General features: G+C 41.6%; 1 protein-coding gene across 6 annotated transcripts in view; it reads right to left on the bottom strand.

The window, feature by feature from the left end:
- ANO10 (anoctamin 10) overlaps nucleotides 1–25,444 on the bottom strand; it is a 100,507-nt gene that overhangs the window by 35,344 nt on the left and 39,719 nt on the right. For all 6 annotated transcript variants that reach the window (XR_014517674.1, XR_014517675.1, XR_014517676.1 and 3 more), the window contains one exon: nucleotides 9,169–9,285. Coding sequence is in view for 3 of the 6 variants with exons in the window: in XM_083468184.1 (XP_083324310.1) it covers nucleotides 9,169–9,285 (117 nt within the window). In the remaining 3 variants the exon portion in view is untranslated. The remainder of the gene's footprint in view (nucleotides 1–9,168; nucleotides 9,286–25,444) is intronic.

Below are 25,444 nucleotides of genomic sequence, written 5' to 3'. Positions count from 1 at the left end.
GAGGCTCCAATACTTTGGCCACCTCATGAGAAGAGAAGACTCCCTGGAAAAGACCCTGATGCTGGGAAAGATTGAGGGCACAAGGAAAAGGGGACCAGAAAGGACGAGATGGTTGGACCGTGTTCTTGAAGCTACCGGCATGAGTTTGACCAAACTGCGGGAGGCAGTGGAAGACAGGAGTGCCTGGCATGCTCTGGTCCATGGGGTCATGAAGAGTTGGACACGACTAAATGACTAAACAACAACATAAAAACCTGCAAGACTTGTAATGAGAGATAAACCAAGAAAACACAACATAATCAACTATGGCTGCATCCTACCACCTTCTAATCTCTAAAAATATATATAATCTGTCTCAATCCATGTCCCTTACTGCTTTGATAACGATATTTCAGGGATGGATGCTAAATTATAGACATTACTAGGCCCTTTTAATTAATAGCCAATCATACAATCTGAGTGAAAAGGATGACCTTTATTTTGAAAGTAGCAGACTACATGGCTTCAACATTAAAACAAGGTCTTAGAAATATTTCTTTTTAACCCCACCGCTGTCCCAATACATTTAGGGTTTGCTTCAAAATATTACACATACCCAAGGAGACAAACACTTTAGGTTTGGCTGCCCGGGGGAGAAGTGGCTGTTTATAGTCAGATGAGTTTGCTGTGAATAAAAGATGCCTGCGTAGAAAGGAACAGTTGCAGCACAGACAAAGGAATAGCACTATGCTACCCTTATTCAGACTGCGTAGGATGCACTGGTGTGACCACAACAGTGAATATATTACTGCATTATATAAGGCTGAAGTCATAAAGTGTCTCAACTGAACAGACACATGATTAAAGCCTCAAGCATATCCTGGTGTTGTAGCTCTGATGAGCTACTGGGTCATGCAGGAAGTCAAAACAGGTGATCATCACAGTTCATTTGAGGCATAAAACTGACTGAAGTTTAAATACAGTAATATGCTCCATAACATGACCAACAGGTTAAAATGACAAGATTTGTTGATATTTGACAGATGCAACTACCAGAATCAAAGAGAAATAATTATGAAAGTACAGTGGTACCTCGGGTTAAGTACTTAATTTGTTCCGGAGGTCCGTTCTTAACCTGAAACTGTTCTTATCCTGAAGCACCACTTTAGCTAATGGGGCCTCCCGCTGCTGCCGCGCCGCCGGAGCACAATTTCTGTTCTTATCCTGAAGCAAAGTTCTTAACCCGAAGCACTATTTCTGGGTTAGCGGAGTCTGTAACCTGAAGCGTATGTAACCCGAGGTACCACTGTACCAGCTTTCAGGCTTTGAACACATCAATGCATTGTGGAAGGCTCTTGGCCTGAAAGCTGCAGCAAAGGTACAACTGGCACAAGAGACCAACAATGCTATTTCTCTGCTCCAAATTCCTCCCTTCTGAGGCTTTTTATTAACAGCAAAAACTAAACAACATTATTATTATTATTATTATTATTATTATTATTATTATTAATATACTGCCCTATACCCAGAGGTCTCAGGGCAGTTCACAGAAAAAATCACAATATATAAAATAAAAATAAAAACAATAACCCTGTAGCCCCCTCCCCCCAAAAACACATTTTAAAAGGGTATAGGATGTCCATCAAGTCAACCAAAGGCCTGGTTTAAAAGGAACGTTTTTGCCTGGCGCCTAAAGGTGTATAACGAAGGTGCCAGGTGAACTTCCCTGGGGAGAGCATTCCACAGACAGGGAGCCACTGCAGAGAAGGCCCTGTTCTCGTGTTGCCACCCTCTGCACCTCTCGAGGAGGGGGCACACGAAGGAGGGCGTCAGAAGATGATGTCAGGGTCCAGGTAGGTTCATATGGAAAGAGGCAGTCCTTGAGGTATTGCGGTCCTAAACCGTTTAAGACTTTATAGGTCAAAACCAGCACTTTGAATTGGGCCCGGAAACTAATTGGTAGCCAGTGCAGTCAGACCAGAATTGGTGTAATATGCTCAAACCGTCTTGCTCCAGTCAGCAACCTGGCTGCTGAATTCTGCACCAGCTGAAGTTTCTGAACCGTCTTCAGAGGCAGTCCTATGTATAACACATTGCAGTAATCTAACCTTGAAGTTACCAGAGCATAGACCACAGTAGTTAGGCTATCTCTGTCCATAAAGCTGATGGAAGGCACTCTGGGCCACTGCTGTGATAAGCAAGTTTACATGCAGTTAGTCCTTCAGTGGACAGTAGCACTTAGAAGTAACGTATTATCTACTCTAGGAAGGTATCATCCAAGTCCTCAGGCAGGCTTTCAGGTATATAGCAGATTATTTGGGCCTGAGTCACTTCAGGCTTTAAACACCAAAGTCAGCACCTTGAATTAGGCCCCAAAACACAGCTGTTTTAAAACAGGGGTTATGTGAGATCTAGTAATCTGGCTGCTGCATTTTGGACCAACTGAAGTTCCCAAGTCATCTCCAATGGTAGGCCCATGTAGAGCATGTTGCAACCATCAAATCTGGAAGTTTTGGAGCATGGAGTTACAGCACATTAAGTCCTCGTGAGACCAAGCTGACTCCTTTGCCTAGCTTTAAGAAAGCTGCAACGAACATTTTGTTTATCCTGGTTTTTGATGGGTTTTTAATGGTACTGTGTGGTTTTGTTTTTGTTTTCTTTTAATTGTCATTTTGTCTGTACAGTATAGCACCTTTTAATAAATAACTCATGAAAACTGACAGCTGGTGGTTGTTGGCGTTCGCCATCTCCTCCCCAGCTGCTGATTGACAACAGGAGAGAAAGCAGAAGCTAACCACTGCCTCCCAAATAGGAACAAGGCTATGCCATGCTGGAAAAGAAAGGAGAGACAGGAGAATACTAAACAAAATTGAGCTCAATGCAGACAAGGTGGAGGAACTTGTTAGTGGTGGGGTAATCTATGCTTGGGTTAGTGGTGTTCAATCTGTTCTGGATTTTGTAGACTGGTGCGTTTTGTAGATTGGTGTGTTCAATGGTCCCTCTCTGCCAGCAGAGGCACATGCTATCTTGGTGGATCAATGCACCTTTTATCAGTTCAGTGTTTCTCAAACTCGGGTCTCCAGCTGTTGGACTACAAATCCCCTCATTCTTAGTTGGCAGGGCCAGTGATGATGGGAGCTGTAGTCTAACAACAGCTGGAGACCCAAGTTTGAGAAACACTGGTTTAGGCTGATATGACTGATATAGAACCCTACCTGGACAGAGTCTTCCTTTAGCAATCAGTACCTTGTTAACTACTTGTTTGGATGACAGCAATCCGCTGTACATGGAGATGGTTTGGAAAACTGTCCAAAAACTTTAGTTAGACTGGAATATGGGAGATTGCAAATCAGGACGGAGCAATATGAACACACTAAGCTAGCACTCTGCCATCTCCACTAGCTTCAAATCAGTTTCCACAACCTCTTCAAAGTGCTTATTTTGATATTTTAAGTACATTCATTGACTGGGGGCAGGGCGGCTGTATGAATGCCTCTCCCCACCATGTATACCATACCTTCCTGGAAATCCTACTCTCAATGCTTTGTAAACACTTTCCTCAATTTCCAAAACTAATGGTTTTAATATGAAACCATTTGGCATTCCTATATTCATGATAACTAGACATCTTTAATAGTTTACTGAAACCACCCAGACTTTTTCTGTTGTCCGGCTTCATATTTTCCTATAGAACCATGATGCACACTCTCTAGTGCAATAAGAGAATTTTAATTTTAAATATTATCATTAGGATATAGATCAGATATTAAGACTGACAGAAATGTATCTTAGCAAAGATTATTTAAGTGCATCAGGGTGTACCTACAGTTACCCAATGTCATGGAAGAGGTCAAACAATCTGAAAAGAAAACCTCAACTTTCTAGAAAGGTTTTTTTTCACAATTCCATCCACAGGAAATAACTAATTACATAAGTTTCACACATATTTAATTAAAAGTTCTGATGCTAATTCTCAATTATCCCTCATTACAGACCTAATTTTATCATCACGCCCCATGCACTTGGTGTTATCTCACATATCATGTTATCACTGGCAGGTAACACAAAGTTCAGCAAAAGAAAAATGCTATCAAGACTAGCTAAGTTAAAGTTTTTATCTTTCAGGTTTTGGGGTGCGCATCTTAATTTAGGGAGCACTGTTTTATATTGAGCCAAAGCAATGGAACAGCTGAGCTCAGTACTGTTAACAGGGGTTTACTGGTGTTTCTCGCCACCTGGGATTTTTAGTTAAAAGATGCTGAGGATTGAATCTGAACACTAAACATGCTATCCACAAATAAGTGACACCTCTGCTTTCAGGGTCCAACTCTCAGCTTTCCAAAAGGAAAATGCTAACTAATCTAGCCGATGCAGAATGCCTTCCCTCTCAGAGGACTAATCAAAAGATGTCCATCATAACACTCAGTGTCTCACCACTAAATATATGAGTTGCCTCCACTGAAAGTACGTTGGTTTGAGGTGATGTGAAACTTGGGGTGATAGGAAACCTATGGCTGCTGCACTCATACAAACAACTGCTTGATGATATTGGTACGTATGCATATGATACACATGCAGATTTCAAATGCAATCGAGGGGCAGCCTGTCGAACAGGCTAGGTAAAGGTGCCCTTCTATTGGATGATCAGAGCCTGCCCTGACATGATCAGGCTTTGGCAGAGCCATCCTCTCACTGATCTGATTGTTTCACATGACCTAGGTGAAGTATCCAAGCACAGGGTGCTGGTTGAAGCTTACCTCCCCTGCAGTGGCTATGGGCAAGACCACCATGCCATTTACCCTGCTGTATCTCTTACCTAGGGATGCGAGTGGCGCTGTGGGTTAAACCACAGAGCCTAGGACTTGCCGATCAGAAGGTCGGTAGTTTGAATCCCGCAACGGGGTGAGCTCCCGTTGCTCGGTCCCTGCTCCTGCCAACCTAGCAGTTTGAAAGCTCGTCAAAGTGCAAGTAGATAAACAGGTACCGCTCTGGCGGGAAGGTAAACGGCATTTCTGTGCACTGCTCTGGTTTGCCAGAAGCAGCTTAGTCATGGTGGCCACGTGACCTGGAAGCTGTACTCCGGCTCCCTCGGCCAATAAAGTGAGATGAGCGCCGCGGCCCCAGAGTCAGCCACAACTGGACCTAATGGTCAGGGGTCCCTTTACCCTTTTATCCCTTACCTACACAGTGGCAGTGAGAGTGGCACTTGATACAGCAGGCTCTCTGTTCATCCCCGAGAAGGAATACTGAATCATAGCAGCCCTAGCAAGATTCTCTTACATTAAATGAAACTGGTGTGTATTAAAGTTAAGTAAAACAGAAGAGCCAGAGGGGCTCGAAACCCTCTGGACAACTCTAGGCATTATGATTCCTCAGCTACAGTTCTTCATCTGTCAGACATAGATATTAATAGCCCAGGCCACAGAGTTGATATGAAAGATTACAAAATACTTGGTGCATTACACTGGTGACTGAAAACAATGCTGGCACCAGTTCAGTACAGTTCAACTCAGCATAAATACGGTGACAATACAGCACAGAAAGAGGAAAACATGGATAGCAACACCAGTGTTACAAGCTCACAACAGCTCAAAGAAAGAAACAAGAGCACTATTGTCCTCACGGCAACATTGCCTCTGCTCTCCTTTTGACCATCTTCCTCTCTACCATGGTCTTAATTATTCCCTATAAATAGAAGAGTGGAACAACAATGTCATGATTTTCTGTTTCACTTCCATTCAGCTTAACGGGGCGGAGGTAAGGAAGTCCTCATTCACAACTGTGCTGAGTCCCGTATCATAAAAATGAAAGTGGTGTGACCAGGGGTCGACTCTGGTCTTTCAAATTTCAGCAGCACCCTGTCCAAAATTCATCGTGCCCCCACCTCTCACCTTCTGTTCTGCTCAATTCACTATGTCAGAGTTCAGGCGCCCAGTGTGGCAGAATCTGTCACACTGCCCAAAATCTGCCTCTGGTGCAATACTACTTGCCAGCTATTTGTTTTTAAACCGTAACAGGGGAAAATAATTTATAAGAAACTGATACCCCATATCAGTACTTTGCATTTCTTCAAATCTGTGGGAACCTGATTACTGCAAGTTACACACAAGCAGACCCACTTTAGTTAACAAACAAGCTAAAGCAGAAAACAAGGATTTTTCTTCTCACCTAGATCTGATAAGCATTTTATATATTAGATGCTGAAACATGTCTGCGCTTGTACATTGGCATTGACTATGATATACGCCATAAAAATCAAAAGGGAGAATAGTATTCTCATGCCTTGAGAAACACCCACCCATTTCAAAATGTACAGTGCTCTCCTGGAAATACTGGCATGTAAACAACAGGCCCATCTACCCCAGATAGAACAGTTTTGACATCATCTTCTCCCATCTCCTTTAAAATCAGCACTGCCAAATTTAATCCAAGTGACTTACGGATGAACTAGTGCTGCCAATTTTGCACTGCATGCTTAGAAATATATACAATTAAAAACATTCCTAATTTCCATATAAGCCCATTGCAGATGACAGTATACTTTTTGCAGACAGCTTTGTAAAAGATGATGGAGATTATTCTGTGATAATTTTGTGAGAACGTTCTTTAAAAACAATGTCTAAGTGCTCGAGTCATTCAATTACTTTAGCATGCACCAATGTAATTTGTCCATATCGAGAGAAATGGAGCAATGAGTGACAGCTCATATAATCATTTTACTTCACTACATTAACTAAAAACTCAAATGCTTAAAGGCTGGGCTTGTCCACATTTCTTCTTGTCCCGTGTTTATAAAGCACTGGTCCAAGTAGTTTTCTGGTTGACCCACACTAGAGATGGGACTGATGCGTTTTCCACTTGCCCTGTTCCTTTCCCAGGGAAAACCTGCTCTTTAGCTTTAAGGGCTTATCCACACTTACATTTTCTCTGCTCTTTCTAGGCATAGTCTGCACTTTAAAACTCCAAACACACACACACTTTTCTTTCTTTTTTGCTCTGGAGCTTTCCCCGAAAAATTCGCTCTTTAAAGCTCAATTGGAGCCAATAGCATATTGACATCTGCTCTTATTGAGTGCTAAAGTTCTGGTTTCCACGGGAAAAGTTCTGGTCCAAGAAAACCCCAGGCTCTTGACACAGAGCTTTAAAGTGCAGGCCTGTGACTGGAAAGAGCAGGGCAAAAGGTAAATGTGGAGAAGGCCTCAATCAGAACAAATGACAATTCGCAGAAAATCTGGTTGCTGTTTGCTCCAACTGGGCACTAGAGAGCGGTTTCCCCGGTGGGGAAAGCAGTGGAACAAGAGGAAGGGTGGGTAAGCCCACAGTACAGAACGCAATCAAGAGACATCTGCAAAAGTAAAAAAGAAAAATAATAGCAATGGCTAATTATAAATATTCTAGTAGGGGCTTCATCTCTGACCACAGGTGTACTAAGGTGGAGACAGGGGGAATGAAACCAGTGCCATGTTAGGTGAGTCTGCCACAGGGCTGCCTACCAAATCAACAGAGTGCCAGCTTAGCTTTCATTAATATTCAGGAGGCTCAGCTCACCAAATAATTTCTAAGCCATGTCTGAATTCTTGGGGCTTAGACAAATATGATGGGGATACACTTCAAAAATTGAGGAAAATATCCTTAACTGGAATCAAATAGTTACGGACTGAAAGATTCAGTAAATTGAAGTTGGCATTATGTTTTATACTCTCTAACCCAAAGGTGACTAGAATAACTTGTGTGTTTAAGGTTTCAATGGGTGACCTACTTTCCCCTCTTTTAATGCAGTGAAAAGGAATAGCTCCAGTAGGTTTACAATCCTGCTCTTGTAATATTATGCAAAGCTGCTGTCTAGCCATGGTTTCTTCTCAATAAATGCATCTGAGGAAGGCAAAATTGAGCAGTAACACCTTAGATTCAATCTTCAGCCTGATATGCAGTTACTACTGAAGAGAGCCCTGACCTGGATGGGAACACACACCAAGAATTGGAAGAGAAATGCCTCAAATGGAACTTCTGACACAGCATTCAGATATAAGGCACATCTAGTTAAAGCATATGCAAAACCTTCTAGGGATCTCCCTTTTTTTCCAAGCTACTGGAATTAGGATGTATCTGAATCTCATCTGAAAACTGATGAGGCTGCTTCCCTGTGGAATGGTCTCAAATTTCCATGCTCACTTTTCCTAAGTCAGTTATTAGCATTTGCATGTATATATAATACCATCAATTTGGATGGCTTTTTCAGTAGAAGCTGCCAATAATTGGATAATTCTTCAAAGGCTGAATACATCAGCCTGGAGAAAACAATAGCTAATTTCTTATACATGCTAATTGGACCTGTAGATAATGTTCAGGTAGATATTTCTTAACTCTGAGACTATTAAATTCTTCAATCCCAGGAAAGGGAAGAGAAGCCCTAAGGAATGAAAGAAGCACAAAGCTGTTGTTTTTAAAAATAACTTAAGTAGATCAGCAGCAACAAGAAAAATTGCCTGCAAGAAGCAGCCTCAGCATTTGCTCTACATTTATAGTATCCTTCCTGCCTCAAAAGCACAAGCCCGACTTTTTCTGGAAGCCAGCTTAAGTTTTCCTGTTTAGTTGGGTTTCTGGTCACTGGTCTGAGGTAGTAAAGAGATGGCAGAATAAGAGAGGTGTGGGTATTCTATTATGTGAGATTTTAATATTATTGAGATGTAACTGTTTTTGTTACTGTTGAGTTATCCAAATTATTTTGGGCTGCTTTAATCCAAATTAACAACAAATTGCTTTGGCTTAGCAGTACAGTTACAGCTGGGGAAGGCTGGTGAGATGGACCTATAACAAGAGCAATTTAGCAGGAGAAGCTGAGAAAGTTGATGTGCCTCCTAGGCAAGTTTGAAAAGACAAGAGTTAATGACAAATAATGTGGCCTCAAATGCAGAACTCAATGAATGTGCATTGGCACTAGAAATACTCCTTTATTTTGACATTGTAAGTAGACATTAAATGCCAAGAGAAGAAATGGTCTTGTATATATTGGCATGTATCCATACAGCCAAGCCATCATTTACACCATTAAAAACTGGATGTTGGTAGCAATAATGCATTATGAAGCTTTAAGGGTATGTAACAAAACTCAGTAGGAACAAAGGAGAGTAGTGACAATTTCCATCTTTCTCTCACCTGCAATATTCCTACAATATTCTTAGTTCTTACCTGCTGCTTGAGTGCCTCCAGAGATTCAAATTCCAGCCTTGCCAATTTTATCTGGATGTCTCGTGGTTTATCAGCAATCGCGTATGCCATAAGAAATTTCACAGCTAGTGCTAAATGCTGGTTGGGGGGACAGGGAGAGAAGAGATAAACAGAATACCATTCAGTTATGAGTGCATGTATTTGTGTGCAGAAATTATCATCAACGATTAAAAACGCACAAGGGATAAGTATAACATGAACATTATCAGCAACACAAGTGAACAGCAATTTTTCTGCATTATTCTAGGGCAGGCATCCCCAAACTTGGCCCCCCAGCTGTTTTGGGACTACAACTCCCATCATCCCTGACCACTGGTCCTGTTAGCTAGGGGTGATGGGAGTTGTAGTCCCAAAACAGCTGGAGGGCCAAGTTTAGGGGTGCCTGTTCTAGGGAGTAAGTGATAGTGGAGAAAAATCTACATATACATTGACAGGATAAGACTATATATCTACCATGTCAACTTTCACAGATATTAGCAAGGAGAAAGTAAATCCTTAAATGTCACTTGGTCCATTAGGTGTCCTCCATCCATCCATGAAGTTGTTGTGGGCCCCAAACCAAAGATAGCCTATTCTGCAGTAACAAGTAGTGCTGTACCTCAAGTAGATTAGAAAACCAGAGATTAGGTGTAGTGGGTATGAGTTACTCGTGCGTAAACTGGTGCCTTTCTGGGCTAATTTGCCTTGTTAAACCTTTCTGACTGCACAGCCCTTTCTCATCGTGGCTGCCTCAGTCGCTGGCAGAATCCGTCAGTGGGCGTTTCTTGAACCTCTTCCAACATAAAAGTTGTTTGACACCCAGTCTCCTCCTCCTCTCACTGCGCGGGAGTCTTCTGCGTAGGGAAGGCGTGGGTAGTGGAGGACCTGGGCTCTCCTCACTGATGTCCAGTGAAGAGTCCTGGAGCCCTCTCTCTGATTCCCCCATCTGCCCCCCTCTATCCCTGGTGTTGCGCTGATTAGCTTCCCCCTCTACTGAGCTGTTTCTCCCCCTGCTGCTGGGTCCTTCGCCAGCATCATCTGGGAGCCTCCCCTTCGCCTCTCGCTCCGATGTCAGTTCCCTGACATCCGGCAAACGGACAAAGAACAGAGAGATATGCTGCAAGTGTATTTTAAAAGATTGGCAAGTGATGTATGTAAACAAAGACTAGAAATTGTACAGTGGAACCTTGCTTCTCAAACGCCATGGTACTCAAAACATTTTGGCTCCTGAACGTCGAAAACCCAGAAGTAAGTGTTCCGGTTTTCAAATGTTTTTCGGAACCCGAATATCCGATGCAGCTGTTGGCTATTGTTTCCGGGGAGCCTGCGCCAATCGGAAGCTGTGCCTTGGTTTTCGAACATTTCAGAAGTTGGAACATACTTCCAGAACGGATTATGTTCGAAAACTAAGGTTCTACTGTATTTCTATTTGCATTTTACCAGAAACCAGAAGACTGTGGCTAAAGGTTTGACTGACTGCTTCAAACCACAAAGTGAAATTCACACACACGCTGCTTTGGGGACTTTGTCGTTTCTTTACGGGTGCTGAGGGAAAAGCAGAAACTAGGGCTAACAGCAGTGTGTGAGAGGCACTTCAGTCAGGATCATGGCTGGGAAGGGAAAAGTTAAACCTTCCCTCCTCCTTTTGGGCTGCGGTTCTGAGAAAAAGCCTCCCCTCTCTGGCACCTGCTATTAAGTAAAATAAAATGAAAATCCCAATGTGCTCTATGTGACACCATGCCTAATTTGATCATTAATTTCTTGTTTGTAAATATACAATATACAAATGAGTGCCCTATTAACTCTGCATATAGGTTATATAAATCAGAATCTTGACCTCGTAACAGGGATTATGTCGGGGCAAGCAAGGTATGCCAGGCCCCATCACTATATTGTTTTAGGTGGCTGGTAAAAATGTGGCTGTTTTAAAAGGCTGCTTTAGCTGATTGTTTTGTTTTTGCTGCTTTATCTTTCATTTCTTAGGGCCCATCCACACTTTTGCTCATCCCATACCTAGAAAGCAGAGGTCCAAGATGTTTTCTGCTTGTTCCATGTTTTCAAGGCACAGGTCCAAGACGGTTTATTTTTTATTTTATTTTTTGTATGTCCCACCACTTCCCCCGGAAAACCCACTGTTTATCACTGAATCGGAACAAACATTAGTCTGCTGAAAAACTGATTGATGTTTGTTCTGATGCAGTGGGTTTTCCTGGGGGAAAGCAGTGGGACAAGCGAAAGTGTTATGGAGGCTTGACTTTGATGTTAAAACTAGCAATGTTAATGGGGTGCGCTATAGTTCATTGTTGTTTTGATGTTTTGGATTGTAAGCAACATTGAATTTGCTTTGGTACAAGTTTTCAAAATAAAATCATAAATAAGTTAGATTGTTACTAATTCATCAACCACCAACGGTTTATAACAAAGTTTCAATTAGATTTCCTTCCTGAACACACTCCTTCCTAACCTCTCTTGATAATTGGATTGATCTTATTTTATCTATGCAATAGTGGCTGGCTGTCACTGTAGAAATCAAATTATCTGCTCAAAATTCCAAGAATTCATATCTAATTTTTTAGCAAAGTTGAGGGACACACTGATGTGGAAACACAGCTGCTCCTGTTGCTCATGGCGGTAATTTTTTGCAGAACAGGCCAGCTCCACTGGCTCTCTGAGCACTTGGCAGAAGTCCACGAAGAGTTTGATAGTGCTGCAATTATCAAGGGTGAAAGAGACACTGACATTTTGCTTCTTACCCATTTGGCAGATGGCAAAATAGGAGGATATTTTAGTGTTGACACCAGGGAGCCATGTTAATTCTATCCTGTTTTCCTCATACCAAGACATACACCCTGTAATCATCATGTAGAACATGTGTTTGAAAAGCAGAATGACTTTAAGTCTCGCAATTTAGAATAGTGCTGCTCTGCAAGGGCTTAGAATGAGAAACAACACTATTAAAGCTCAAGATCACTTTCGTGTCGCCAACTAAAAGACCAACCAAACCACAGAAAATGTTCTTGTAATTCACAGCAGACTACCGACTACAGTCTTACTCAATTTCAACACGTCTTAGCATCTGGACCGATTTCTATGTTAATTCTAATTATCAGTCATGCCCAGGATACCAGACTGATAAGAGGAGTGGGTGTTGCTTAAAACTTTCGTAACTTTATCATGGATGATTACCATATTTACTAAAACAATTTTGACATGTTATTTTATCTCTTCAAGTGTGAAGAACAAAATAGTTCACCTATATCATGGATCCAACATGCCCTTTTGGCACTCTATGTGGGGGAGATCGGTTTTCATTATTTTCACCATTAGTTGCAGCTCCAGAACTATTCCCTTGTATACCTTCAGGGGGGCATGGGAGATGGCCAGGAAAAAGCCTCTGAGCTCAAACAGAACTTTAAACATGGTCCTTTGGATTCAAAGTTCCTGCTGACATAGAAACTAATCCAGTATGCTGATGTGCAAACATATTCAATGCTTTGAGAGTCCTGTGATTGTGCACAACTGTAGCAAAAGCATGGTACTATTTTGGAAACAATGCAGTATCCTGAAAATCTATTAAGTCCAGTCGCAGACGACTTTGGGGTCGCGGAGCTCATCTCGCTTTACTGGCCGAGGGAGCCAGCGTTTGTCAGCAGAAAGCTTCCGGGTCATGTGACCAGCATGACTAAGCTGCTTCTGGCGAACCAGAGCAGCGCATGGAAACACTGTTTACCTTCCTGCTGGAGTGGTACCTATTTATCTACTTGCACTTTGACGTGCTTTCGAACTGCTAGGTTGGCAGGAGTAGGGACCGAGCAACGGGAGCTAACCCCGTTGCGGCGATTCGAACCACCGACCTTCTGATCGGCAAGCCCTAGGCTCTGCGGTTTAGACCACAGTGCCCCCTGTGTCCCTTACAACTGTGAAAATACCTGGTGAACTCTTGATAAGCAGCTACATGAATTGGTATCCAGCAAGTATTAGAAATGTAAATACAACGAACGAACAAACCCCTAATCAGCCATAATAAATTACACGACAGCTCCTTCATTGATCCTTGATCAATGGACCTTAAGGCTGTCTTTTCTCGTATTTCTGTCAATATTCAGGTGCTTTAAAATGCCATCTTTTATTTTCAAGTATATAAGATAGCATTTCTAAACTTCAAATTTACCAACCCAGCAGTCTAGAATGCAGTTGCATAATGCACCCAATAGTATATTTCCATCATGCAATTCTTAAACGTTTTGGCAGAATCCTTATCTCAATTTATGGATGGTGTTTAATAGGAACAAGGATGTGGGTTGCCAAAAGTCAAATTAGCTAATGCAGTATCTAATGAAGAGTAAAGCTTTGATCATGCTCTGAAATAAATTCTACATGAAAAGCGGATAGAGAAAAATGAACAAGCAATTCAACTTGTGACACTGTGATAAATGCCATGCTTCATGAAGTACCTCTTAACTGATTGCCAGTATCATACACTGATGTTATATCGAACTGATGTACCTTAATGGAAAGATGTCTGGAATCTTTAAAAAGTGACATTTCTGTTCAGCATATGAAATATCTGGAATTCCAAAATTGTACACATGGAGACTATTTTTTGTGTGTGATCAAGCCTTTTAAAAAAATCTCTTCTTGGATTAAATCAGGAGTGGGCAACCTTTTGCCTTCAAGGCCCATCTACAATGGAGGGTAGGCACTCAGGGACTGCATCTCAGTAAAGCTTAATCAGAGCCAGCACTAGGAGATCAGCAGACCTCTCTCCACTCAAGTAGGGAGAGAAAAGTCTTTGAAAGACAGGGATATTTCTCCTCTCCTCACCATCATGCTAGAAGTCTTAACTTTAAATGGTCAGTATAATTTACTGCCCTGACTTCCTCCCTCCATAAAACATTTCTCTTCCATTTAATTCACAAATGGTGAAGACACAAAAGATGCTGGAGCAGTGCGGTTGTATTGAAAGGAAGAGCCTTGTAGCAAACACAGGCAAAGGTCTTTCCTCCTAGCAGCTGAAGTTTAGCAGCACAGGTTGGCTGGCTGTAACGCTAACCACTGAAGTTTGCAGAAAGACAAGGAATGCATGGGAGTTTGGGGGCGCAAGTCACAGCACTGGCTCTCCTTCATTGGTGGGTTTTAGGAGGGAGCCTGAGTAGACTACTTCCAGTTCTCACATAATTAAGGAGTTGGCTTAGTATCTATAAATGTTTCCAAACAGTAATGGGAAGAGGGGTGAGGATTTACATTAAGAAAATGACTTGGAATACCCTCTCCTCCTGTGCTATGGTCTTGGACGGTATCACCCTTCAGCCCTGTATCTTTTATTTTCATTCTTTTAAGAAAGAATAAAGAATAAAGAAACCAGAGGGCCACTCACAGATCTCCAACGTCTGACTTAGTCTGGGGTTGTTAAAGATGGATGTTCATATGGAACAGCTGAACTGTGTGTGCCAAAAAGACTTTATTCTCACATGTGTTACATTTTCTCCCTTCAGAGGTGAGGAAAACAGCTTGGATGAGAGCAATTTTGATTGGGGGGGGCTGCCAGTGAGGAAATGTTAAACACTCCTTCCCTCACACTGTTGCAGCTATTAAATATATGCCCTTCACACACATGGCTGCATTTTAGTACTAGGAATTAGTTTTTCTGCTAAAAGGAACATGTCTTAAAGTATCAATATAGCATACCTACCGATCACAGAGAGCAAATTATTCTATTTGGGGAAGGGAGAGGGGCTGCCTACTGTTTCTACAACTTGCAAATAGGCAAGTCTTCTCATAAGGTGTGACAAGTTAATGTAAATGACTGCTGGACCCTCTTGAGATTTTTCTAGTATCAGAAATGTTAAATAATTCCATTCATGTTCTTTGCTCAAGACCTCCAAAGTCATTTTCAAAGACAGCCTGCTGGGATTAAGAAGAAAACAACACTTCCCATGGCCCAATTACTAGGGAAATAAGCATTCTTTGTTTCTAAAAACAATTGCCAGTTTTGAAGTAGGGATGGCAGTTCCTGAAAATCTTGGATGTGGACTTCATCAGCTCAGATATTTTCTAATTTCCATCTAATTCCTATATCATTGCCACATAACCTAGCATATGTAAATTTTATGCAATTCTGTGTGCTCTTTGTAGCGGTGCATAACTGGCTGCCCTAGAACAAGGCTACTGCGTCAGAAATTGTGAAAGTAAGATTTTTAGGGATGTGAAAATGCTTTAAACCAGGCAATTGGATCCAGTCAGCAGGCCAGATCCTTATCTCCACCAGCCCTCACAGGCCAACTTTGACAGGTGCAAAGGACCACCCGCCTGCCAAAGTTCAAAGGAGGCTGCTGGTTACAGCACTTCCAGCACTAATCAGCGGATTAACACCAGGAATGCACCTTACAGGAAGCTTTCTGAAAGGTAAAGGTAAAATGTAAAAAACCCCTGGACAGTTAAGTCCAATCAAAGGCAACTATGGGGTTGTGGCACTCATCTCGCTTTCAGGCTGAGGGAGCCAGTGTTTGTCCACAGACAACCTTCCAGGTCATGTGGCCAGCATGACTAAGCTGCTTCTGTGCAACGCAACAGTGTGACGGAAGCCAGAGTGCACAGAAACGCCGTTTACCTTCCCGTCGCAGCGGTACCTATTTATCTACTTGCACTAGTGTGCTTTCAAACTGCTAGGATGGCAGAAGCTGGGACAGAGCAACAGGAACTCACCAAATAACCCCCTTGACATCTCTGCAGAGGGGCAAATGCTCCTAAAAGCACCACATCTTCCCCATGAAGGGTAAGTGGTTTGTGTTCAAAGTGCTGCCTCTAGCTTTCTGCGAAAAGGGGAAATGATCCTAGCTGACCGTCAGTGCTTGCAGATAACCCTGCACTGTGCTTTGAAACCCAGCCAATCAGCTGACAGTTGGGGCTTCAAAGCACCTGGCAAAGGGCTTTGCAGGCACTGATCAGCTGACTGGCAGAGCTTGCAACATCCTTTTTGGCCCAGAAACAACATGGCACCAGGCATAAGGCAGGTGGGCATGCCATGGGGAAAATCATCTGGTGGCCACCCAAATGGGGAGGTCTAGTGGCTCTGATGACCCCTGCTTTAAACTTTGGAGGCAGTATCAAAAGGATAGAAGAATACAGCTAAGAGCACAGAAAAGTGGATTCGTTACAGGGAGAGGGGTGGGTAAAAAAAGGAAAGGGTATGAGTGGGAAGTAGGGAAGGGACAACCAAAAGTACCACTGCACAGGGAGCATGTGATGATGAGCAAGGAAGAAATTAGCAGGTCAGAGCAGAAGGCAGAGTTGGGACATCACTGGCTGAGGACCACCTAGATCCTGGAATATTCCAAATATCTTTAGGCTGCAACATTGTGCCTATACCTCAATATAGAAAACAGGGCATAAAGTGGGTCTTTGCTTTCTACTTAAAAGTCCTGTTTGCATCTTGAGGCAACGGTTAATAGCTACAAGAGAAATGTGTTAGAAATTATAACAATTACTGTGTTACTGAAAACTGCTTTAACCTTGCCCACACTATTGTATAGTGAGTCTTTCAAACACTGTAAATATTTTATTTTCCTCACTTGAATGAAAGCAGGCACCTCATAAATTATTTCAGTACGCATAATACTACTCTACGATGAATAATCCTGGCAATTGCTAAAGTTAATATCTCAAATCACTCAGCCAGCTTTTTGACAACAGAATAGTTCTCCATCCAGCTGAAGAATTTTCCTTCCCCAATCACTTATATATGATTCATAAATTCCTGGAAAAATGTATTATTTCTTTTGCTTCCTAGAAAAACACCTCCTTGGGTGCAATGGAGAACATTCTCTACCACAACATCCAGACTCAATTGCAACAGGTTACACTTAAAGATGGAAGGGTGGTTTATTCACTCATTGCAACAGTTTGTTATACTACTGTGTTCACATAAATCAACTATTTGGTTTCTGACACAAGTATAATTGCTCAAAAATATGCTAATGCTGCAAATCCTATACAGTGGTGCCCCGCGAATGCCTCGCAAGACGGAAAACCCGCTAGACAAAAGGGTTTTCCGTTTTTGAGCTGCTTTGCAAGACGATTTTCCCTATGGGCTTGCTTTGCAAGACGAAAACATCTTGCAAGTGTTCCGATTTTTTTTCCGCTTCCCCCCCTTTTTTCTAAGCCGCTAAGCCGCTAATAGCCTTTTAGCCGCTAATCCGCTAAGCCTTTAATAGCCGCTAAGCCTTTAATAGCCGCTAAACCGCTAATAGCGCTAATCCGCTAATAGGGTTGCTTTGCAAGACGAAAAAACCGCTAGACGAAGAGACTCGCGAAACGGATTAATTTCGTCTTGCGAGGCACCACTGTACTTAGCATATTGTACAAAGCAATGCAACCCTACTGAACCCAGTAGAGCTAGACATACATAGAACGGCTCTAAGTGGGACCAAATACACACGAGCTGCCAATACACTCCTTTTTAAAACCCTGAAAGCCTGATAAAGTAAAGCCTTAGTATCATATTATACATATTGTTTATTCATAGGTTGTTGTTATTTAGTTAGTAACTATGCAATACTATGTTTGCTTACTCAAAAGTAAGTCCTACTGTGTTATGAAGTTTATGTAAATGCATATAACTCACGGTTCAAATAATTATTTCTTAGTCAAGATAGAATAATCAGCCAGCAATTGGGCTTGTTGATTCAGGATACATATTCAATGTCCATGCCAAAAGCTTCTGACATTTCTAATCAATAAAGTTGTGGCCATTTCAATCCCAAACTATTGTCCTGTCTTTATTGCAGATTCCTGACCTCCTGGACCTGCAATCATTTCTTAGTTTCAAACATCTGAATCTATATTTACTTCCTCTTTTTCTTTCTTTTTTACACATTTTTTAGTTGTTTCTTTACAAGGAATGGCGTAAATGCTATTAATACTTGTGACACAGGACTACGAAAATAATTTGCTTGTTAAAATAAGGTGCTTTGGTTTGGGGCCCGCATTCTCTATTCAAAATGTGAAGAAAAGCTCACCACAATGAAGTCTAATCAGGCATACATTTAATTGAAGCGAGATGGTATACTGTCTAGTGTGGATAACTAAAATGAGTTTTGTTTGAGTCACCATAAAAGGAGGACAAGGAAAAAGTGATTGGAATAATCCCTATATCTAATCCTACAATTTTTTTAAGCAAATGCAAGGCTATGTTTTTCCTTTAAGACAAAAAAATTCTAAAATGTCCAGAAAGACTTTGTGTTTTGTTGCTCCAGGAGATATAAATGTCAAATTCTGGAGAAATGGTACTGCTGCTGTTTTGTTGTCACAAAATGACAGCTGACCGAGAATGGTGCTGCTTGTGGAGGAATAAACAATATGTGAGAAGCCACTGATGCTGACACACATTATTCTACGTATAACGTTTAGCAGAAATTATTTTATACTGTATGTTCGCTGCCAGGCACATACATTCATAAGGTAGGCAATTTTATGTGTCACAATACACAGAGAGACAGGACATTCCAGAAAACCACAGATGATGTAAATTATTGGAAATGGATAGAGGAAATGTGTTTCTTTCTAAAGGGAGTGTGTTTCAGGTATGCGGAAACAAAGCTGTGGTGGACTTCCAAGATTACTCCATTAGATTCAGTATGTTACAGAAGAGGGAACAACAAATTAAAATTGTAGGGCCAAGATGTTTTACAGCATCTTCTCCCATTTCAGCCTTAAAAAAACCCCACTTTGGGCTCATCCACACTTCTGCTTGTTCTGTGTCTAGAAAGAACAGGTCGAAGAGGATTTCTGCTTGTCTCATGGTTTCTGAGCAAGGGCTTGAGAGGTTTTTAGCTTGTCCCACCACTGTCCCTGGGAAAACTTGCGGTTTTCCGCTAAAATGGAACATCAATCTGCAGAAAAACTGACTGATGTTTATTTTCTTGGGGGAAAGCAGTGGGAGAAGCAGGTGTATTTGTTTTTAAATAACAAATATACCAACTACAATACACTAGGATTTCTACCGTTTGTCTCCTTCAGGATCCCTTGTCCCACAACTATAAGTGTCAGGGAACTGCCATCAGTGCCGGAGGGAGAGAGCAAAATCCAGAGGGCTTCCAGAGAGCGTCCAGGGATCGGGAGAAGCAGCCCATCTTCTGGGGAAGAGAATCAGCGTAGCACCAGTGGAGAAGGGGGGCAGAGGGGGGAAGCGGCGAGGCGGTCCCATGACTCCTTGCCTGGGACCAGCGGGGAGAGTAGGGGTCCTCCGCTGCCCACGCCCTCCTTGCGCAGAAGGCTTTCGCACAGAAAGAGTAGGAGGAAACTAGGCATCAAAGAGCTTCTTTGCTGGAAGAAGTTTAAGAAACGCCCACTGACAGATTCTGCCAGCGATTGAGTCAGCCACGGGTGAGTGGCTGTCCGGACAGAAAAGGTTCACTTAGGCAACCCAGCCGGGTGTTTGCACCCAGCTGGGGAGATAAGCACCGGCTTACGCACGAGCAACCCCTAGAACCATTTCAATAAGGAAGTGCTTTTTTCTCTATATTTCTTTTGATTATAGGAGTTTGCAATATGCATTGTAATCAAATCAATGCTAGTGTTCCTTATTCTTCAGTGAAGCAGAGCTTCTGTTATGTGAACCTCCTCTCCAGCCTCCTACCGAATACACCTAAGATCATCCTCACCCTAGGGCAGAATTAGGAAGCGCCTGAGCACAGTGGAGCCACTTATTATTATTTTTATTTATGGAATTTATATACCACCCTATACCCGGAGGTCTCAGGGTGGTTCACAGAAAAGATCACAACATATAAAATCAGAATAAAAACAACCCCCCCAAAAAGCCACATTTTAAAAAGGTATAGGATGTCAATCAGATCAACCAAAGGCCTGGTTAAAAAGGAATGTTTTTGCCTGGCGCCTAAAGGTGTGTAATGAAGGCACCAGGCGAACTTCCCTGGGGAGAGCATTCCGCAGACAGGGAGCCACTGCAGAGAAGGCCCCTTCTCGTGTTGCCACCCTCTGCACCTCTCGAGGAGGAGGCACACGAAGGAGGGCCTCAGAAGATGATCTCAGGGTCTGCGTAGGTTCATATATGAAAAGGCGGTCCTTGAGGTACTGCGGTCCTGAGCAATACTCAGCTAAGGGATATTAGCTGTCAATATGAATAATCAAATAACAACATATAATTGTTCTTTGTCATAGCTACACCATACATTTAAAGCTCTCTTATGCCTTGTTAGCTGTCAGGCTTCCGCAAGAATCCTGCATGCTGACCTTGCAGACTTACAATCTGACCTTGCAGACGTAACAAATCTGAGCACCCTTAATAATTCTTACAGTTCTCCATGACTCTGAAAGTGGTATAAGAATGCTTCAAATGTACGGTGTGGATGTGACCCTTGTATGGAAAATTTCACATAAAAAATAATAATATTTAGATTAGAACACTGTATTAACTGGAGAGCCAAATCTAAGAGCAGGGCAAAGGTGTATTCCCTTAGCAACTTTACCCACTTAATCAATAGCTGATAAAAATTGTTTGCAATGAATTTGCTTGTTTTCAATGCAAACTGATGCAAAAAATGCTGCAAGCTGAACTTAAGATGGGGAAAATGAGAAACTAAGAGAGAGATTGACATATTCCCCCATTCCTAATTGGATCCCACTAGCAAATTGATAGAGTAGGGGGGAAAAAAACAGAGGAAGGGTTAACTTCTCCAAACCATTAAAAAACAATCTGTCATCACATCTTGTCAGCTATGGAAGAAAAGGGCAGAACTAAAAGACTGCATCTAAATGTCAAAGTGCATTTGGTATTCAGCAGAAGCGGGCTAAGTAAGATGTAGATATTTCAAAAAGGAAACATCATAGTACAAAATGAAAATGCATGCAGGAACAAAATACAGAATACTGAAAGACAGCTGTCATACTAAAGATTTATATTCACTGTGGCCTGATAAAAACTTTCACTTTTTGTGCTAAAGGCTCTAAGATGTCCCCTTCCTACTCTGATCCCTTTAAAAACCGTTTTTATCATGCCCTGAACAAAGCTTTTTACAAGTAATTAAAAAAACTTGAACGTTTTTGAAAACAGATGCAAGACAAGTCAAATTTCGCCACGAAGACAAATTCAAGCTTTACAGTGGAACTCCTTTCACAATACCAACTGCCCTATGTATTGTCTCTGATTGCACAAGCAAGGGACTCGTCTTCATTATATCAATCTTATTATAAGGAGGGAACAGAAACCTAAAATTCTCAGAATCAAAAGGAGCTGTGGTGCTCAGCATCTTATAGTATCGGGAAAAACCACACATGACCAAGCATGTATATACACACAGCTGTGGAAATACATATTCAGAGATTCACATTTCCTAAATGTGAGCAAGTTTCCTCTTTATAATGTTTCCAAATATTCGTGGGAAGAAAGGGCTCTTGCTTATAGGGTTGTGTTGTGTTCCCATCTCAATATAAAATGCCTATCATGTTTTCTTCTTCTTCAAGAAACAATGCATCTGGTGTGAAGCAAAAGTGCAACCTGATTTAGTTTATAATGTTCTCAATTTTTCCCTAACATGCTTTTGCAGACACATGCACTGTGTGCCCTCTCAACTACAATACCCAGGTGGAGGTGCCCTAATGGATATAAGCCAGAAATGCCAAGGGATCCTGTGCCAGCTTAAATAACTGCATGGGGCTGTAAACTGAGTGAGACACAGGGGGTAACAAGTAGGCCTTTCTTAGCTGCCAAAAAGCAACCAGAGGATCTGACCCTGTGTGACCCATGGTATCAGTGGAAGGGCTTTGCACAGAAAGCTGGAGCCAGAGACCCTCCAAGGTTATGTCTGTATTGTTGGGACATAAATTGCCTCCCCGTAGCTTAAATATAATCATCAGGGGTTACAGAATGCTTCCTACATAGAAGTGGTGCATTTTTATAACTGCTGCCAGCTTCTCTCAATCAAGAGTGCAATTAGCATATGGACTGTAAAATTTATCTCTCCTATATAAACTCCATTTTCATAATTATCTTCCATCCCATAACGTGGCAGCAGATTTTCATTTGTAACAGCCCTGGCTTCAGACGGATAAACAAAGTTAATATAATTCAATCATGTCCACATCCACTTTACAAATATGTTCAGTAATACCACCCTGCCAGCTCCAGTATCAACACTACGCAATTAAAAACTGTAGCTACAATCACGCATTGTAGGCTTTTAAATGTTTGCTTTGCTGATACACAATTTTACGTTCCATGGACGGATTTTTTAAAAAAATGCTTAGACTGTATTAACTTAGAGGAAACTTTATACATGTTTTTAGAAATAAATTCTACATTACACAGGTAGAAGGATTGTAAGAATATAGTATATTCATTTCTGATACTCCAGAACAGTAATGCAACTATCTAGTATAAAGCTATTTCTATGGACTAGTCATAAAGCAATTGTGTTAGGCTGCATCTCATTCTGAAAGCTAATTCAAATTGTGCTGCAATATTAATCGCAACCCCAACTGTCTCACCAGTGAAAACCCTTAGATAATGAACTGACAACAAGAGATTACTTTTAGGAAGTATAATCTTAGATCTGCATTCCTTCCTATTTTGTAATCATACACATGATCCATATGACTCTGCTTTGCAAATCATAGCTAGGATACAAATCCTTAGGTGATTACTGCAATCTACACCAAGGGCTGTTCTGGTGTAATAGCCAACCCTTGCTTTAGTGCTCGGGCTCAGATTTTGCTTCCTCCCCATTTCACTCATATGCTCCAATCTACTCCCTATTTGGACCAACTATGGTTTGCAAGTAAATCTGAATTGGCATGTTTTGTCATTTAAACCAGAATTTGAAACCCACTTCAACAATGACTTTCATTCCTAGTTTGGAGGGCAAGCTGAAACTATAGCTTTCTGGTTTGGATGCAACAGCAAACTATGGCTTGTCCATACAAGGAAGTGAGGGAGGGAATTATAGTTGATGAAGAAAGGAGAAAGGAGCTGAAGAAAGGAGAAGAAAGGAGCTGAAGGGGGGTGAATAAGGCTCCAGGACAGGATCAACTGGGCATAAAATTCATAAAACTCAAACATCACATATATTTTGGATTATAGATGCATCTGGCAAGATATTGGCATATAAGGTTAACAAACAGAAAATAGAGGTTTTAATAATTAATTCAGATGTGCAAGACAAAATTTATATAATGCAACCACATAGGTTGAATATAATAAAGTAAAATATTTAAGAGTGAGATTAATAGAAGATGTGAAGTTTAAGAAACTGATTCAGCACATAAAGTCTGACTTTAAAAGACTGGGAGGGGGGATTTAATTTATCCTGGATAGGCCGGGTAAAGTCAATTAGGATTGTTATTCTGCCAAGATTCCTGTTTCTGTTTATTGCACTACCTCTGTCAGTAGATTCAAAAGAACTAAGAAGTTGGCAGAAAATGCTGAACAGCTTTATGTGGCATGATATCCCATATAAACAGCCCAAAATTGATGTCAATACCATGCAAATCCCAGAACAGAAGGGAAGTTTGGCAACCTCTATTCTAAGTATATACTATGAGACAGCACAGTTAAGTTGGCTGAGGACTTGGTTATCCCATGATGAAGATTTACACTGTCTAGAACAATTTTTTTACTGAAACACTCTTAGAAACTTGCATGTGGGCAGCATGTTTGTTGGAAATACTGGGTCAAACATGCGCATTAAGACAGAAGTAAATTTGGAAGAAAATAGCAGTAAACAAAAAAAAAAATTGGTCAAAAATGTGTCTGTTATTTATGGATTTGAGGGGAGAAATATAGTTAGTAGAATAAGATGGGGAAAGGAACTGTGTTGCTAAGTTCTCAGAACAACAGAATAGGATCTAGAGTCAAGGTGAGAGGAGGAAGGGAATGTCCCACTGAAGATTCCATTCAGCTTGTGCAATATTACTGATGTTAACCAGATAGCTAGCTATTGTTCCTCTGCAGTTTCATCTTTGATTAATTATTCCTAAATTCGTAAGTAAAAACTGGTTACTGATACAAGTAAAATTGCATGCTCACAAGAAGCACAAGATACGCTTCTAAAATCTGCATTACACATACCAACACACAGCACGTGATCCAGAGCCCTACAAATACAATGGTACCTCGGGTTGCAGACGCTTCAGGTTACAGACTCCGCTAACCCAGAGATAGTACCTCGGGTTAAGAACTTTGCTTCAGGATGAGAACAGAAATTGTGCAGCGGCAGCAGCAGGAGGCCCCAATAGCTAAAGTGGTGCCTCAGGTTAAGAACAGTTTCAGGTTAAGAACGGACCTCCAGAACAAATTAAGTTCTTAACCTGAGGTACCACTGTACAGGGGTGCCTCACAAGACGAAAAGAATCCATTCTGTGATTCTCTTCGTCTAGCGGTTTTTTCGTCTTGCAAAGCAAGCCCATTGACGGATTAGCGGATTAGCGCTATTAGCGCCTTTTAGCGGCTTATCTGCTGATCAGATCAGCTGATAAGCGGCTTAGAAAAAGGGGGGGGAACCAGCAGGAACTTGCAAGACATTGTCGTCTTGCGAATCAAGCCCATAGGAAATTCGTTTTGCGAAGCACCTCCAAAACGGAAAACTCTTTCGTCTAGCGAGTTTTCTGTCTTGCGAGGCATTCGTCTTGCGGGGCACCACTGTATGCACTTGAGGTTTTGCTCAAGTATGAACCAATCTCCAACTTGGAAGAAAACAGGGCATCTTCTGTATATGCAGAGTCTGCATGCGCACATATATTCAACCCACATGCACACCAAAGCCATTGGTTTGTGATAGTTCTTTGCATTGTCATTATACATACATATTGTGCACACACACACTGTACTGTTTTGCCAAAGTATAACCATAAAATATACCAAGAACTGTCTAAGGGAAGCTGTGTTAAGTAACACATCTCACACAGCAGACTCTCATCTGAGGCATTTGTTGCTTGTATTCCAGAGCAAGATGCTATTACTTTTCCATGTGGTAATCCACCAGACAAGAAACACATCAGGCAAGGACAAGGCAATCAGTGTCTTAGTTTACAATGTGTGAATCCCCGAAGCGAGAAAACCAATCATTAGATAAAAATAGATGCTACACTGAACCAAGAAGCTTCAAGCCGACTTTGGCCTGAATGAGCACAGATGAAAAGGCAGTGGCACAAAGGGTCTATTACAAAAAGCACGCAGTCAAAAATGTCCAATGTGAAGTGAGTGCAATATGTTCTCTCATGTAAGCAGCAATCATCAAACCTT

The sequence above is a fragment of the Podarcis liolepis genome (genome assembly GCF_965112155.1).
Source record: "Podarcis liolepis genome assembly, chromosome: 12".
In the NCBI taxonomy this organism is placed as follows: Eukaryota; Metazoa; Chordata; class Lepidosauria; order Squamata; family Lacertidae; genus Podarcis; species Podarcis liolepis.
The sequence above is the reverse complement of the archived record's forward strand: the minus strand, read 5'-3'. Positions and strand labels throughout refer to the sequence as shown.